This window comes from Camarhynchus parvulus, chromosome 2 (assembly GCF_901933205.1).
Source record: "Camarhynchus parvulus chromosome 2, STF_HiC, whole genome shotgun sequence".
Taxonomy (NCBI): domain Eukaryota; kingdom Metazoa; phylum Chordata; class Aves; order Passeriformes; family Thraupidae; genus Camarhynchus; species Camarhynchus parvulus.
This window is the reverse complement of record NC_044572.1, coordinates 4,854,120-4,870,632: the sequence shown is the minus strand read 5'-3', so window position 1 is coordinate 4,870,632 and position 16,513 is coordinate 4,854,120. Positions and strand designations below refer to the sequence as shown.

Sequence of the window (16,513 nt, the reverse complement as noted above, 5' to 3'; positions counted from 1 at the left end):
GATGAGGTGAGATTCTGAGAGGGAAGCTGAAAAGCTTCCACTCCTGATGCTCAAAAACACAACACAGCTGAGCAGATGCCAGGTGCAGTGCTAGGAGAGGTGAAGGCACCAAGGAGTCTAGAGAATAACTGTTAGGAAAAGCAGGGAATATTAATTTTAAGACTAAATAGATTTAAAGTAAAAAATGTGATGCTTCTCTTCTTTGCCTTTCTAAAAATCTCAAAAGGCCTTTAATGATATTGAAAAATTATGGTCTTTACATACCTGTGCAAGGTTTTAGAGATACTAAGACTGATATTTTAAGGCCAATGTCCAGTTTATTCCTTGGCTTAAAGCACTTGAAATCTCTTTTCCTGTATATTTCACTGGGTGTGTCTCTGTTAAGTGCTACCAGAAATCAAACACTAAATCTTCCCTGATTCAGTAGTTTTAAATCTGTCACCCAGATTTCTGAATACTTTTGAAAATGTTGCTGTAAAGCTGACTGGAGGGTCTGCGATGGCCCCAATGGGACAGGGAAGAGCATGTGGAACTCCAGGTTTGCTTTCCCAGGTTTTACCCTCCTGAGTGGTATTTGTTCCTGAGGCAACAGCCTCAGAAATGGCACATGAACAGTTAAACACCTCAGGTCTTGCATCTCATTCTGCTGACACAGCTGAAGATCAGAAAAATGCTGCAAAAACTTTGTGAAAGTTCACTTCATGGTAACCCCGCATTTGCCTGAACACATTCCCCATGAATTCCTGACTAGCACCCTAAACAGTGGATAAAAACCTATTTTATCACCTCATGACTTGGATTTCATTAAGAAACCACAGAAGATCAGCAGCATTGAGCATCCATGTTCTCACTGGGCTTGAAGCAAAGGTTCTCCTTGTGGTCCTGCATCTTGTGCCCCACTGCCTCCTCTGCAGAGCCCTGCTGCTCTCTTGGCACAGGTGGATAAGCAGCCACTCCTCTGAGGAGCCAGCAGGACCCAGTGCATCTTTCCCTGGAGGCTGGCACCCAGCCAGGCACTGCTTTACTCTTTCCTTGTGGGAATGCATGGAAGGACTGAGAGCTGTGCAGAATCTGTCTGCTCAGGGATGGTTTGGATGCTGGATTGTTGAGGAAATGCTGGCATGTTCCTCCCAGTGCCTCTGTGCTCCCAGCCATCTGCCACCTGCCTCCTCACTGGGGGTTCTGTGTGTTTCCTGGGAAGGGGAGGCTTGGAAGCACAGGATGGAACAGCTGTGCTGTCCTTGGGCTCAGCTGGACACACTGCATGTTGTCCTGCTCTCCAAGGCACTGGGAAAGTGTGTGGAAACAGGAGGAAAAAGTTCCAAGCAACCTTTTGTAGGGAGCCATAGTTAAGTGTTTCAGGGACAGTACAGATATGTTCATTCCATCCTTCCAGTCCAGCCCCACCAAAACCCACCCTAAGCAAGACTTGGAATTGGAGAAATGGGAATCAAAACCCCTCCACTGGCTGTGAGGCAGGAGAAACTCCATGAGCAGCTGATGCAGCCTTCATACTCTGAACTGCAGGGATGCATCCCCTGCCTTTGTGGAAAGCATCTACCCAGCTGAGATAGAAGGATCGGGATGAGCAAGGACAGCCCCAACCTCTGCCATGGCATGAGCAGCTGTATCAGTGGGAACAGCGTGAGGAAAAGGCCCTGCTAAGCTGGGTTCTGCTGCAGAACAGAAAATGCATTGCTAGTAAATCAGACTTTGGAACTGCTTAAGATTTAAACACAGCTTCAAGTAATTAACCTTTCACAGCACAGCACAGCCCCAGAGTGAATACAACACTATTCAGTCCCCTGACTGCAGATTTTGTTGCAAAATAAACAAGTTTTTCCAGGGCCGGGCTTGATAGTGCTGATCAAGAGGTTGGGTTGGGTTCAAAGTCGTCTCAAAGTCCTAGTGGGGATACGAAAATGGTTGTAACACCTAGAGAAAATTACCTTTAGTGAAATATTTGTACACAGCACATGTTGTAAAGCCCCAAATGGTGTGACAGAGGTGCTCTTTTTAATAAATTCTATGAGAATGTTTCCCAGCAGTGCGAACCTTGTGGGGTTTGTTTTTTATTGCCTTATTAAAATCTGTTTCCAGGATGCTCAAGCAACATTTTCCCAGCTATTTTTTATGCATAATTACTCTTTCTTCCCTATGCTAATTTTATTCCTGTAAATGTGCCCTCTGGACCAAGCAGTGCCTCCCCCATGGTAACACAACTCTTGTCACATTGGTGAAAATGAAGGACAGAATTTGATCCACCGAGGTCAATATTTGACCTCTCAGCCTTTCTTCCTGAAGCTGAGAACATTCTGCAGCAGTTTCACCAGGTAAATGCTGTCGTGCAGTAAATGAGGAAATGACACCAACATTCTTGCACCAAAGTAAAACAGAGGACTGGAAATATTTCTTCAGCACAAGGGGAATGACAGCTGGGAAAGAGCAACTGCTGCACCCCTCAACCCCCCCTGAATCAGAGCTCAGGCTCAAATACAGACAAGAATCATTAACTGCTCCAAAGCACAGAGCAGGGCAGTGTGTAAAGCTGCACTGGGAGTGATGGGATACCAGCACTTCCAGGGAATGGGACCTTCCTGGCAGGCTGCTCTTGCCAGCAGATTCTATCTAGAATAATCCATCCAGGGATGGTTTCCATACTGCTGTCCATATGTTCATAGCAGCCATAGCAGAGACAGGACTTCACATGCTCTATAGGGAACATGGCCCTGCAAGTGGCTTAGGGTGTGGCCCCTCCCATGGGGAAAAGCAGCTCAGCCTCGACCTCCAGGAATTCCTTCCAACCAACACTTCCTTGATGCATGATCCTTCTTCTTTTTCTGTGGCAGGGCCTTGGCCTGACAGCTGCTGGGGTTCTGGGTTACTTCCCTGCCTTGGACTGACTGCAAGCCAAAGGAAATAAAGCTGGCAGAATCCCCCCAAATGCTGCGCTGCCATAATCCCTGCTGGGGCCTCCAGAAAGGGTGTGGAGCAGGAGCAGCATCCCAACAGAGCCCTGGCTCCATCCCCTCCAGCCTGATGGGCACCAGGGCTGAAGAAATTCAGGATGGCAACACAGATCACAAAAAACGAGACCTGGAGAGGAACCACATGTCTGAAGTACAATTCCTTGATACATTTTCCTCCTGGCATGACATAACTCTATCTCTCTCTCTCCCAGGTACAGCCAACCACCCCCTCTGATGAAGTCACTTAGCCAAAACATGAAAAGAAAATAAAGAACTATCCCATATATTCCTCACTTAAACTTAATTTTGAGACACAGTTTTGTTCTTTGTTGCCCATAAAGCAGATTCAGCCTGCTGGGTTTTCATTTTTTATTTTAAAATGTTTTCACAGGTAGCAAAAGTTTGGATTTTTGAGGAGAAAAACAGAAATATTGTCTATTTTCAGAATGCCTATAAAGACAGATGCTTTGCCGCTTTGTATCAGGACACAAAATGATTATAAATATATATATATATATATATGTCTGTATATAAAAATAAATTACTTGGCTCTAAAAGATTCAACTAAGACAATTTCAGTGAGGGACAGAGACAAAATAAAAGAAACCTGTAACATCACAATTTTAAAAATCCCTTTTTTAAAGGTGTTCAAAAATTTTGACCTTCCACTGAACATGAAAGAGGGGAGGAGCACCCCAAATGCCACTGAAATGGGCAAATGGTTCACAACAACTACATTTTGTATCATTCACAATGTCACACGTGAAGTTATTGTGACAATGCAGATATGAAAGTGTCAGAAGTGCATAAACTCTGGGGTTTACACAGAAGAGGATACATATTTAAAGCATATTTTATGTTTTAGGGCTGTTACCTCACTTTACCCCAAAATAATTATTTTTGCCTATAACATAAATAGTAACTTGTAATAAGGCAACAGCCCCATAACAGTAAGACCTCCCCAGCATCCAAGCCAAGCAGAGAGAAAAGCCAGGGCACCACAAGCAGGGTGCTAAGAAGATCCCAGCATCCTTCACCACTAACTGGAATATGACATTTATCTATTTGAACTCAAAAAAATTAGAAATTTAGCTCCTCTGTTTGCTTTCCCTTCCAGAGACAGCACTTCCCCTGCTGGGTGATTACCAAACCATTTATTACAAACATCATCACTTTTCCTGCTGTTTTTTTTTCCCTCATATGCAACACACCAAGTCTCAAACAATCAGGACTCTGAAGACACCACACAAGCTTCAAGCTGCCAAAATTCTCACTGTTTTTTCTATACCTTGCTCAGAAAGGGGAGCAAGGGAAAGAGGAGGAGAACCCACTTGTGTTTTTTCCATATCAGTGCCCTGCTGGCTCATCCCAGCCATGTCAACATCACATCTTCTGAAAAATCCTCTTTGCCCAGCATTTTTCTCTTGAGAAGCTGAGAAGCCTCAGAAAAGACTGAAAACAGTAATTATCTGATTGCTTTGGAAGATGGTCTGGAAATCGTTTACCAACAGGAGCATCTTTGATTGGTTCCATGTGAATTGTTTTAACTTAATGACCAATCATTAAGCTGTGTCGGACTCTCTGAGTCAGTCACGAGTTTTTATTATTGTTCTTGTTAAGCCTTCTGATGTATCCTTTCTCTTTCTTTAGTATAGTTTTAGTATAGCATTCTTTATTATAATATAATATCATGAAATAATAAATCAGCTTTTTGAGAACATGGAGTCAGATTCCTTCTCTCTCCCCTGGTCCTGGGGACCTCACAAACAGCACACACCCGCAGTCCCTCGCAGGGAGCAGCGTGGGCCATGGCCTCCCTCTAGCGTCCAGCACGGGCTCCTCTGCCCCGGCTTCCCCCTGAACGAGCCACCCGAGCCCTTCCAGCTCTCCAGGCAGGAGGAATCTGGTTCGGTCCTGCGAGTAATGACCCATAATTGATGTTTATAGGCTCTCCAGAGTATGAGAATTCACTGAGCCCCCCGGGGATCAAGCAGCCTCCTGAACCTCTTCTGTAATTAACATTTAACGATTATGCAGAAAGCCAGAGGCAAGCAGCTGTCTCCACTTCTGCAGGAGGCCCCAGGGCAATAGGACTCAAGACAAACTACTCAGAAACCCCTCATCAGTTTAACTTTCCTCCTCCCATGCCCACAGACTTCTCACTTGCTCTAGCAAGACAGGAAGGTGCAAATGTCACCTTGGCACGATGGCAGCAGTTACTTTTGTAGAAGAAACACCCAGCTCCTGGGTCTATCAAAAAATAGCTCCTGCTGCCACCGTGATGTGCATGAATGAGCTTCACCATGCTCAAGGGCTGCTGCTGTCAGCTGGGAGGAACCAGCAGCAGCACCTGGACAGGATTTGGCAGCATCCCTGCTAAGGGATCATTCACTGACAGGGAGTGTGAGGGAGGGGGCAGGAGCCCATTTCTGTTTCAGCCCTGGTAATGCTTTAAAACAAAGCTAAAATTGAAAAAATAAAATCACATCCAGATGCAACCTTAAAAATGTAAACTAGTAAAACATTAAGCTGTAAAATCAACATTAGTCAGTGGCTGAAGTAAAGAACAAAGGGGCAGAGTTCAAGCAACTGCAGGCACATAAGCAAGATTCCTCTCTTCCCCAATTTAAAAAGTCAATATTTACTGTAAATCTGTTTAATACACCAATGGATTGCTTTAAACACTCCTTTGGGTAGAACTCCTGACCTCCACCCTGGAGCACTGATGAGATCCACTAGCCATGGGCAGGATTCAAGGCCAAGTCTAACAAGCAGAGAAGTCTCGACATTGCTCTGAACCTTAGTTACAGAAATACAGTAATTATTGTGGCAGTTAATTAAATTAGGCTCTTTTCTAGTAATGTAACATTCACTTCCATATTTTAAACAGCCCAAATGTCAATTTAATACACTCCTTATTCAGTGTTTAGCCCTGTGCCTTTGAGGCATCCCAAAAGCTGCTGTGTTTTGGAAGGTTTTTAAAGGTGAAAGAATTTGAGATCTGGACCCACCAAGGTGCAGATCTTGGTCAAGTCAATGAGCAACAGCAGCCCCTGCTTTGTGTAGTAAGACTGTCATTGAAAAGATGTATTTTAAGACTGAATTTCTCCTGAAGGAGAAGTAAAAATTTAGTAAAATCTGGGAATTTGAAATGCTGGTATAAGGTCACTGAATCAAATGTGACCTGAATAGAGACAGACCTGTCCAATATGGTAAAACTTCCACAAGCCTCAATGTTACTGTAGCTTTAAAACATTGACAAAACCTGCAGTTTGAGGCTCTGAGGTCTTGCTAATTCTTACAACAGAGTCTTCCTGTATCAGACTAGATGTGTCTATTCCGTATTTTTAGTGAAAGTGCTTACTCCACAAATGCTGGATGCTGCTGCTCACTAACTTAACCTGGGACACCAACACAGTTGTTTTATTGCCCCTCAAAGTTGTGAAGAAGTGCTGGAGAGAGTTCTTTGTTCCCGGTCACAGGCTCCAAGCAAGGATCCAGGTTCTGAAGTGGTGGAAGACCCCATGTCAAGGACACCCTTGGTCTGAAGGCACAGCCAGGACAGGTTACAAGAGCACCCAGCTCTCAGGACTTTGCATCAGGGCAGCATGAGGGATTTTGCCAGTCTTGTCCAGAACCATTTTTTGGTGCAAGGATTGGTGTAGTCACAAATGGTAATGAACCGTAAGATACTCGGAAACTCGTTCTTCATGGATTTGTACTTGACTGGAATCAGCCGCTTGTGACGAGCACCTGAAAGGGAGGTCCCACAGAGAGGGTCACACAGAGCCACAGGCAGAACCCACGTCCATTCCCTCCCCACCACAGCACGCACATCACAAAATCCAGCTTTGCTCCTGACTGCAGCATCCCATGAACTCTCTCCTCTTGGTCAACCCCCAAGTCCCTGGCCCTGGAAACAGCAGTAACTACTCACCATAGAGTTAGCCCTCCTGGTGGGAAAAACAGACTCCCCCATGGACTTCTGTGTCACAACTTCCCCTGGTTTCTCCTTCCCCTGTCCCCTCACTGGCTTAGCAGCCCTGGAGGCCAGTCCCCTCTGCCCAGCCCTTAGCTCTGCCTTCCACCCCTTCCCCTTCTTAAGCTGCCTGCTCCACCTGGGTCTTCCTCTTTCTCACCGTGTTCCCCTTCAGCTGGATGAGACTCTGTTGAAATAAAACCTTGCAAAAGAGCCTTTCTTGCCTCTATTGCTAAGCTAGTTGTGGTGAGTGTTGAGTCGGGGTTTGACTGCATTGCCTGAATGTTAACTCAACATACTTTTCACCAGGAGAGGTTTGTTGGGGACAAGAAATAGGCAGCAGCACCTACCATTCTAATGCTCGCATTTTTACCTGACTGGGCATCATGTGATTATATTGCAACCAGCTCTCACTCTGGAGAGCAAGTCTCTGAGCCCTGATTTACTCAGGCTGCAGATGTTCCCCAAGGAATCCCCCTGCTGACATGGACTGCTGGTATTGAGACAACACGAGGTGAGAGCACCCTCCCTGTAACTGCTGCTGCTTGAAGGAGCAGCTCTTCTACAGAGGAGTTTTCTCCTTGTAGCTCTCCACAGGGACCCCTGCCACCACCTGCCCAGCACAAGTGATGACACTGAGACAGGGATGAGGCAAATAACCAACATTTCATAACTGCAGCAGATGCTGGAGTAATCCATGGAGCTCCCAGAGCCTGCTACCAAACCCTTCTGTGCATTACTAACACCTCACACAAACAGTAATGCTGTGACTTCTCTAAGCCTGTACTTCCACCCATGTTCTCACTGGCAGAGCTCAGGGCATTCCATACAGATGGAATTTCCTTTTCCTGTTCTAATGGAAGGTGTGAGGCCCACAAAAAACTGGTGAAGAACTAAAAGGACTTTACTACATATCTTGACAACAGGGGGCTGATGCAAAGTCCTGGGAGTGTTCAGTGGATTAACTGATATCATATGAAATTAGTGTGTCAAGGGAGATGAAGTGAATTCCTGTCTCTGCCACCAGCTTCTAGTCTAACCTCTAGCATGTCCTTTATAATATCATGTCAGATGCCTCATCTAGAAAAGAGACTTTATGTCCAGATACTCTTCCACATATCCTCCATACTATTAGGATATTTTCTACATATCCCCCATACTATTAGGCTGGGCTGCACTTACTCCCCAGCAACACAAACAACTGTAGAACGACTGGCTAGAAAAGAGCAATCACAACAGACCTGGCAGAAGTAAATTGGCGGCTTTTCAATTCAGAACAAAATATGTAAAAAATTTCCCAACCTAAGCTGAATATTCATTCCATATTTTGTTTACCTATCCACAATACTCAAGGATCCCTGCAAGAATCATAAAATGGAATGGGTTGGGTTAGAAGAGGCCGTGAAGATCATCCAGTTCTAACCCCCCTGCTATGGGCAGGGACACTTTCTAGACCAGGTTACTCAGAGCCCCACCCAGCCTGGTCTTGAAATCTGCACGTTCATTACCTGTCACCTAATTCCCAGCTTTACTCACATCCTGGATTTATTATACTACTTGTCTCTTGAGCAGTAAATTTTCCTGTGGATCTGGAAGCCCTTCACAAGCCTGATATGCAGCTCTGACATTTCTGGAGCAGGCAGCATTAGCCCACTGACAGCTGGAGCAGTGCAGCACAGGCAGCTTCTTGCTCACAGTCACGTGAGGAAGGTCAAGAGCAGGGCAAGGGACCCAGCCCAAGCCCCTGCCTGCACAACCAAATTATGAAGCCCCTGTTAGTTCCAGTGGTACAGTGCCCACTGACCTCAGCTGAAGGTTTAGATGTCACTGGAATAAAAAGGATAATATGCAATTGTAAATGGGATATTTCTGTGATCTTACCTGGGGAAAGACTAAGAGCAAATTTGGTCTGGAAATCACATTCGTCACTTTCCAGGTAATCATCTGAAACGACAACCACCATCCTCCGACACCTGGAGATTAATCAGGGGAGAAAACAAATAAAATGTCAAACGAGATGGTTTTCATTCCCACAAACAGAAGCATTCCCACTAACAGAGCAGAAACCATTGCTCTGAATTGCTCCAGTAGAGAAGGACCTGGCTGTGTTCCAGAAGGAATTAACTGCAGAGCAGGAACGACTGACAGACACATAGTGATGTTACACAGAAAAACTTGATTACACTCACGTACCAAAAAATGAGGAAACAATGAAGTCCAGACTGTCTGTGCAACCTTTATGTGATCCTATCTCTATATATGACACACAAGGCAAAGAAAAGCAATTGAACATAAGTAGCATCACCACAGTGGCACCTCCCTCATGAACACAATGAAGGGACACACTGGGGAAAGTCTGAGTTGTCCTTTTTGAGCCAAGAGCATAAAGCAAAGCCCATTAAGACATTCTTGTGGATTTTTGCTGTTTCACTGGCACCATGCTGCAGACATCACTGTAAAATGAATGTGATGTTCCACTACACTCACAGCTGGCCCCAACAGCCACGGTTCACTTACCTCCTCTCTATAAGTTCTCCACTGATGGAATACACACAGGCTCCTGGCAAGACATCCCGATCAAATACACAGAGCTTCAGCTTGAACTCTGTTTGCTCCAGCTCCCTGATCATCTCCTGGACAAACTGGAGGTCTTTCTGACAGTAGCAGATGAAGGCATCAAATATCTCTGTTCCACTCCCTGAAACCATTAAAAAATGTAGCTGTCATCTTCTACTATAAATGAAGTTCACTCCTGTAGTGAACTTTCAAGAGCTCCCACAGACTTTGACTCAGAGAATCAGGAGCCTGACAGAAAAGCTCTGGCCACACTTGCAAAGGTAATTTAGCCTTTTATTAGATGAGCTGCCCTTCAGCCCAGACTCCTGCCCTTAACAGGGCTGGCAGGAGGTAACACTCACTCATCAGTGCCCTGGCTGCTTTCACTGGCCAGGCTGTTCACACACACCCAGAATGCCTGGCAGGGGTCAGGGAAAGGAGCTGAGGTACAGACAGGCAAAATCTGAGGAGGCAGCAACATCCAGCTGCAGGGAGTCTGGGTGGAGCTGGAGGGAGCAGAGTACCCCAGGGGATGCAACTCAGAGTCCTGACACTCTGGGATTTCACTAAGAGTTTCACATCTATAATATCCTTATGGCTCTGGGACCTTTTTTCTTAGTTCAGGTCACAGAGATTCAAACTTCCCAACCAAAACAGCATTCAGCAATATCCTGCCCTCTGCTGTCGATGGAGTTGTGGGGTGCGCCTTGAAATTTGGAACCTGTCATTTTTATGGCTAAGATGTCAAACCTGGGTACCTGCAGTCATATCCTAGTGGGCCTGTTTTCCAATTACATTAATGGCTGGCAGCTCTTGTTTATTTAGCAGTTATCCAAATATTAAAGTGCTGCATTTTAAGGGCAATGTTTCTCATAATTAAGTGCCTTAATACTGCTGGATAGTTTCCAAGTGTGTTATTTTTTTTCCATATCAATGCCACTACAGATAAATTCAATTTTTTATGCCAGTTAAAGCCTACCACACTGAAAAAATAGGTCAGGCTCTAAAAGCTGCTGAGGAAAGTATCAACCCAGCAGGCAGATTCAGCCCAAGAAGCAGCCAGTGAAGCAGAAGGGGAATGTCTGCCAGGTCAGTCAAACTGAGGGTACTGCTGTAGGGCCATGCTGCTAACTTGGGGGTCACATCAGGCAAAGCTGCCATGTACAAACACCAGAATTGGTCTGTGGACATTTGGGGATGGTTAGTGATGTCCACACATGCAGCAAAGGTGGCCAGCACACACCTGGCTGCACATGCAGGGCTGCACACACAGCAATGCACACACACAGAACCCATTTCCTCTCTCCACCCACTGCACACCTAATTCAAACCCACTTCCTTTTCATTCAAGGTGGTTCCACCTGACCAAGACAGGGCAGGGAAATCACCTCTGACACCCTTCCCCCTGAGCTCCAACCCCCTGAGCTTTCAGCAGCTGCTGCTCTGGGCCAGGCTGGGCTAAGGGACATATTTTGGTGAAGTCCCCTCCCATGTGTGTCCAGTGGCTCTGGGCCAGCCTGCTCCTGTGTGAAGTGTTTCCCAGGGTTGCTTCCCTCTCTGCTCGAAGAAACAGGAAAAATGAAGAAAGCATTTTGGCCTGGAGTATGAAAACTTGTGGGAACTATGAAAGCAAACAGGTTTTCTGCACTTCCCATGGGGAAGGTGACTCCAACAGGAGGAATGAGGCAGCAGTGGAAGCAGGGGCTCTTACCATATGGATCATCCCTGGTGGTGATGCCCATCAGTTCTGATGTCTTTGGCACGCTGCTGTCCACTGCTGGTACTTGGAGGGGCTGGTTGGCCTCTTCCTGCTTCCTCTGCAAGTACTTCTTACAGTCCTCCTCTGCAAAAACACACAGCCAGGGAAGAGGCTCCTGTGACGTGGGTTTACACTGCTGGAGTTCATTAAAACAGGAACAGCTATTTCATGGATCAGGGATGCTACAGGGAAACCCCCTGTCTGGTTTTTCAGTATGTAAAATTTCTCTCATCTCTTTCTGAATGTCTTTATGCTCCCTCCACCACCTCCTCTAGCAATTCATTCCTGAAAATCACTCTTGATATTTTTAGAAGTACTTTCTTTTATTTGTTTTATTCTTCCTCCTCCCCTTAGCTCTACTATGTCCCAGTACATCTTTAATACCAGGAATAAGGTGCAGAGCAGGTCCCAACTCTGCTGTCTGCTCTCATTGTTCTGCATTTTGGAGTATTTGAAATCACAAAACAGCTGGGGAGGTTTTCATGGTGTCAGTCTTTCTGCCCATGTAAAAAACCATAAGACAAGACAAAATGGCCTCCAGTTGCACCAGGGGAGGTTTAGATTGGATATTAGGGAACAATTCTTCACTGAAAGGTGGTCAAGCACTGGAACAGGCTGCCCAGGGCAGTGGTGGAGCCAGCATCCCTGGAGGGATCCAAAAGATGTGTAGATGTGGCCCCTGGGGACAGGGCTTAGAGGTGGCCTTGGCAGTGCTGGGTTCATGATCCTGTAGGTCTTTTCTGACCTTAGCAATTCTCTGCAGACACACAAGAGCTGATTCACACCCCAGCCTTTGCCAGCCAGGACAACTGCAGGTGACAATGACTATCCACACTCACCACATACAGCAGGACCAGCTAAAACTTTAAGGAGCCCCTGAAGCAGCTTTTATGATGTGAAACAGCAACAGGGATCCTCTTATCCCAAGCAGAGTAGACATGAAGCCCACCCTGAGATAACTGAAGGGCAAAGACCTGTCACAGTCACTGCTGTGAACTTCCCAATCAGGTCAGTGATGGGCACAGATCTATTATAAACAGACTTGGTTTAAAAATAAATCATAAATCTAAATGTGAAGCCTTTGGGGAACCAACAAGAAACTCTGCAGCCTCTGCTACTCTGTAATTACAGAAGAACTGAAAGTAAAAGGAGATTTGAAAACAGGTATTATGAAAAAGATGAAACTCCCAAGAGATTTTTGCCTTTACTTAAGATTTAAAAAAGCCCCCAACAAGTGGTAATCAGTACTGATCAGCTGGCACAGCTGACTGATGCAAGAGCAGAGTAAAGGATCTCTTGGAAGTGCAGGATGCTGGTGGGAGCCCAGTGAATCCTCCTGCAACACAACCTGGTACAAGCAGGTCTGCAGCAGCCCCAGTCTGAGCCCCCATCCCCTGCTTCTATCTCAGCTTTGCATCTTGTTACTGGATTATCTCCAATCCAATAAGGCTCAGATCTGATCAAAGCTTTTCCTGAGGCTGAGGCATTCCCAATCTGCCTTTCTCCTCCCCTCAGCCTCCCCAGTCCTGCAGAGGGGAGAATCAGTCACATTCTTCACCAGCCACCAGGTTCAGATTTCACATCTTTCCTCACTAAAGCCATAACTCAGGTCCCACCTCTCTGCCAGCTGCCTGTTGGTCAGGTGTGTCAGCTAAATCAGTATCTTTGAAATCATGATTAAAGTCACTTTGAAGTTGCCAACAGGTTCAGCAGTCTCAGAGGAAGGACTGGCACACAGCCACCACCTTAAGTGTGCTTTGATTCCCCTAGGAGCCAGTTTCACAATCCAAAATACTGCTGAATAAGCAAGAAGAGACAATTATTTAACAGCATTGCATAGTGCTCGATACAGAAATCTTAATTTTCAGTGGATTTGCTCCAAGTCTTCTCTCCTTGCCTCTGATTTGGGATGGATCAGTCCCCAGCTGGAAAGAGCAGCTGATTGTACAGGTTAATGAGAGTGAACAAGGACCAGGGATGACTTTGGGACCATAAAGTGTTCTCCTCCACCAAGCACCTAACTAGGCTTTACATTCCTCTGGCAGTCAAACAAATTCCTGAGGAATTGGAAAAAAACAGAATAGGAACATGAAATCTAAAGCACAAAATCAGTAGCATGATGAGAACACAGAGAAAACAGACTCAGTAACTGTCAGGCAGGAAAGTAGCACTTTTGTAACAGGTCAGAGAAGAAACAAAAATCACTGTGTTTCAGCAGGAAAGAGCACAAATGTATCAAAGCAAAAAGCTTCACCTCCCTGAAGATGATTCTACAGAGAAACAAAATGCTGAGGAAGATCAGAGTTCGGGCAGAGCTGCTGGGACATCAATAGTGGTATTTTCTGATTGTGAGCTGGATCCCACTGAAGAAGTTCCAGTGGTACACAAAGTTGTCCCTGGCATCAGGAAATACTGTGCACAAGGGTACATGAAACCTTTTCCTTGCCTTGCCTTGCCTTGCCTTGCCTTTCCCTTTCCTTTCCCTTTCCTTTCCCAACTTCTGCAAGAGCTCTCATCACCAGCAACAGGTCACAGGCTCTCAGTGCAGCCCTCAGCCAAAAATCATAAAAGAGGAACAGTCACACTGGTGAGGCTGAAGGTTCACCAGCCCCAAGCCTCATCCTGTCTCAAGCACTGCACAAAACCAGGTGTCTAGGGGAGAACATAAGAATAAAATAAGCTTACAGAGATATTTTCCTAATATATATCTATGTATGTATTTCCCTAAAATCTATCTTTTAGGTATACTCTACAAATCTGTTTTTACAATCTATCTTTTGGACTATTCACAGTTAAGGAATTTCCTGAGCCACAGAGAGTATTTTTGTTGAACAGCCCTTAGTGGGCCCCTCTTCCAAGAATTTACCTGTCTCCTCTTATCAGCATGACCCAGCTCTGGGTACAACTTGTGATTTTCCTGCAGCCCAGGCTCTTCTCACTCTTTCTGCTGGAATCTATTCCAGCTCTGACAAAGCCCATCCACCACACTCCCTTCCAGTGGGACAGCCAGGTCCTGAGCTCAGGGCCAGGACCAGCCTGGGTGATCCCAAGGTTTTTGTGAAGCCCCAGATCTTCTGCACAGCTGGAAGCTCCCCCAGATTTGTTAGGAATCTCTGATAAGCAGATTACAAATTACACTGATGCTTTTGTCTTTCCCAAAACCTGACCTTCAGACTGTGAGTTAAAGTAGGAAGAACAACAGGACCAAAGGGAAGTGCTCCATCACTTCTTGGTCAGGCTCTCTACAGAGATGGATTTCTACATCTTCCTTTACCTCCATGAGTAACAGGAAGTGTGATTTATTACTTCCTCCTTGCTAACTCAGTAAGCTCTGTTATACAACACAGGCCTTCAGGGAATTCTCTGGCTTTGGAAATCCTTTGGCAAAAAATTTCCCCTTCTGATGACAGCTGGGTTCCCTCTGAATTTCTCTGACCACAAAGAATACAAAGAGCGCAAAAAGAAGAAGTTATCAGAACAGCACAAGGATCTTAATTCTTCTCACTGATCTGCCTCAGTTTTTCCAGTTTGCATGGAATTTTCCCCCTAACATTATCCAGTTCCACACATCCCTCATGTCCCCCAACAAACATCTTCCTATCACACTACATCCACACATCATAATTTTCACACTGTCTCCTGGCTAACCTGGCTAAGAGCATCTTTTGGCACACAGAAACTTTTGAAGTGAAGGTCTGGGATAAACCAGGGCTCCAGGTTACTTTGCAGGGCTCATGGTTAGCAGAAACACAGCACACATCTCTCCTGGAAGGCAGGTGAGACTTCTGTGAATCACACAATGGTTTGGGTTGCACAGGACCTTACAGGACATCTCATTCCAACCCCTGCCATGGGCAGGGACACCTTCCACTAGCCCAGGTTGTTCAGAGCCACATCCAACCTGGCCTTGGACATTTCCAGGGACCCAGGGGCAGCCACAGCTTCTCTGGGCACCCTGTGCCAGGGCCTCACCACCCTCACAGGGAAGATTTTCTTCCCAATAGCTAATCTAATATCTAATCTTCTAATATCTAATCTAAATCTCTCTTCTTTTCGTTTAAAACCGTCCTCCCTTATCCTATCACCATCCGCCCATGCAACAAGTCCCTCTCTCTCCTTTTATAACCCCTTTGAGGTGCTGGAAGGGGCTCTCAGGTCTCCCCAGCGCCTTCTCTGGCTCAGGCTGAACACCCCCAGCTCTCTCAGCCTGTCTCCATGGCGGTGCTCCAGCCTCCGGAGCATCCCACAACAAACAGGATGGCACTCCATAATCTGGAAAGGGCTTTTCTTCTTTTTTTTTTTTTTTTTTTCTTAACCTCACCTCCGCGGCCCGAGCAGCAAAGACGAACACAAACAGGAGAGACCAACGCAAAGAGCAAGGACCAATACGAACAGAAAGACCAACACGAACAGCATCCCCTCCCTCCCGAGGCATCAAGGAGGGCAGGCTCCGGGGTTCCCCGGGCTCTCCGGGATTCCCCGGGCGATCCCCCCGCTCCCAGCGCCTCACCCACGCTGCCGGCCAGGTCCGTCAGGACATCGTCGCGCCCCAAGCGGCGCAGCACATCGAGGAGCTGCCCCACGGTGGCCCCGCCGGGGCAGCGTCCCGGCCATTCCTCCAGCAGCGTGGCCGTGGGGTCGGGCAGCCCCTCGAGCCGCCGGATCTCCAGGAAGCTGCAGCCCAGCGCCTCCGCCAGCGCCGTCCAGTCCGCGGCCGCGGCGGCCCGCGGGTTGAGGTAGAGGCCGAGGCGGCGGCGCACGCCGTAGTTCAGAGCTACCATGGGCACGGCGTGCGGGTCCAGCGGCGGGACGGGGCTGACAACGGGGCTGGGGCTGACAGCGGGGTCCGATGGGGACGTAGCCATGGCCGTGCCGCGCTCCCAACTTCCCCTTCCCGGCACTTTCGCTTCCCGGCTCGCCCCGCCTCTCCACCGCCCCCGCGGAGCTCTCTCTGCCCGCCCTTCCTCACGGTGCGGGGCTCTCTCTGCCCGCCCTCCCCTCACGGTGCGGGGCTCTATCTCTGCCCGCCCTCCCCTCACGGCGCGGAGCTCTATCTCTGCCCGCCCTCCCTCACGGTGCGGGGCCGCACTGGTCGGCATCGGGACGGTGGGGGAGGAGGAGCAGGGCACTGATGGTTCCCCTGTGCTCCGCACCTCGAGTGCTGTGCCTGGCCCTGGGCTCAAGTCAGGAGGGCCATTCAGGGAGTGGAGAGGGTCCCGAGAAGGGAATGGAGCTGGGGAATGGTTTGAA

The 16,513-nt window shown here is 47.2% G+C and overlaps 1 protein-coding gene across 1 annotated transcript; it reads right to left on the bottom strand.

Moving 5' to 3' along the window:
* Positions 1 to 6,390: 6,390 nt before the first annotated feature.
* Positions 6,391 to 16,187, bottom strand: MYD88 (MYD88 innate immune signal transduction adaptor). The gene is made up of 5 exons (XM_030943713.1): positions 15,774 to 16,187; positions 11,216 to 11,347; positions 9,466 to 9,646; positions 8,830 to 8,921; positions 6,391 to 6,722 (listed from the first exon to the last, which is right to left on the bottom strand). The coding sequence occupies exons 1-5, from the start codon at positions 16,126 to 16,128 to the stop codon at positions 6,568 to 6,570; spliced, it is 915 nt and encodes a 304-aa protein (XP_030799573.1). The 5' UTR covers positions 16,129 to 16,187; the 3' UTR covers positions 6,391 to 6,567.
* Positions 16,188 to 16,513: the final 326 nt, after the last annotated feature.

Excerpts from the sequence above, each read along its gene's own strand:
- MYD88 (XM_030943713.1), bottom strand. The coding sequence starts at position 16,128 with ATGGCTACGTCCCCATCGGACCCCGCTGTCAGCCCCAGCCCCGTTGTC. Across the intron at positions 11,348-15,773 it reads GGACCTGGCCGGCAGCGTGG|AGGAGGACTGTAAGAAGTAC; the intron begins GTGAGGCGCTGG and ends GTGTTTTTGCAG. Across the intron at positions 6,723-8,829 it reads TGCTCTTAGTCTTTCCCCAG|GTGCTCGTCACAAGCGGCTG; the intron begins GTAAGATCACAG and ends CCTCCCTTTCAG.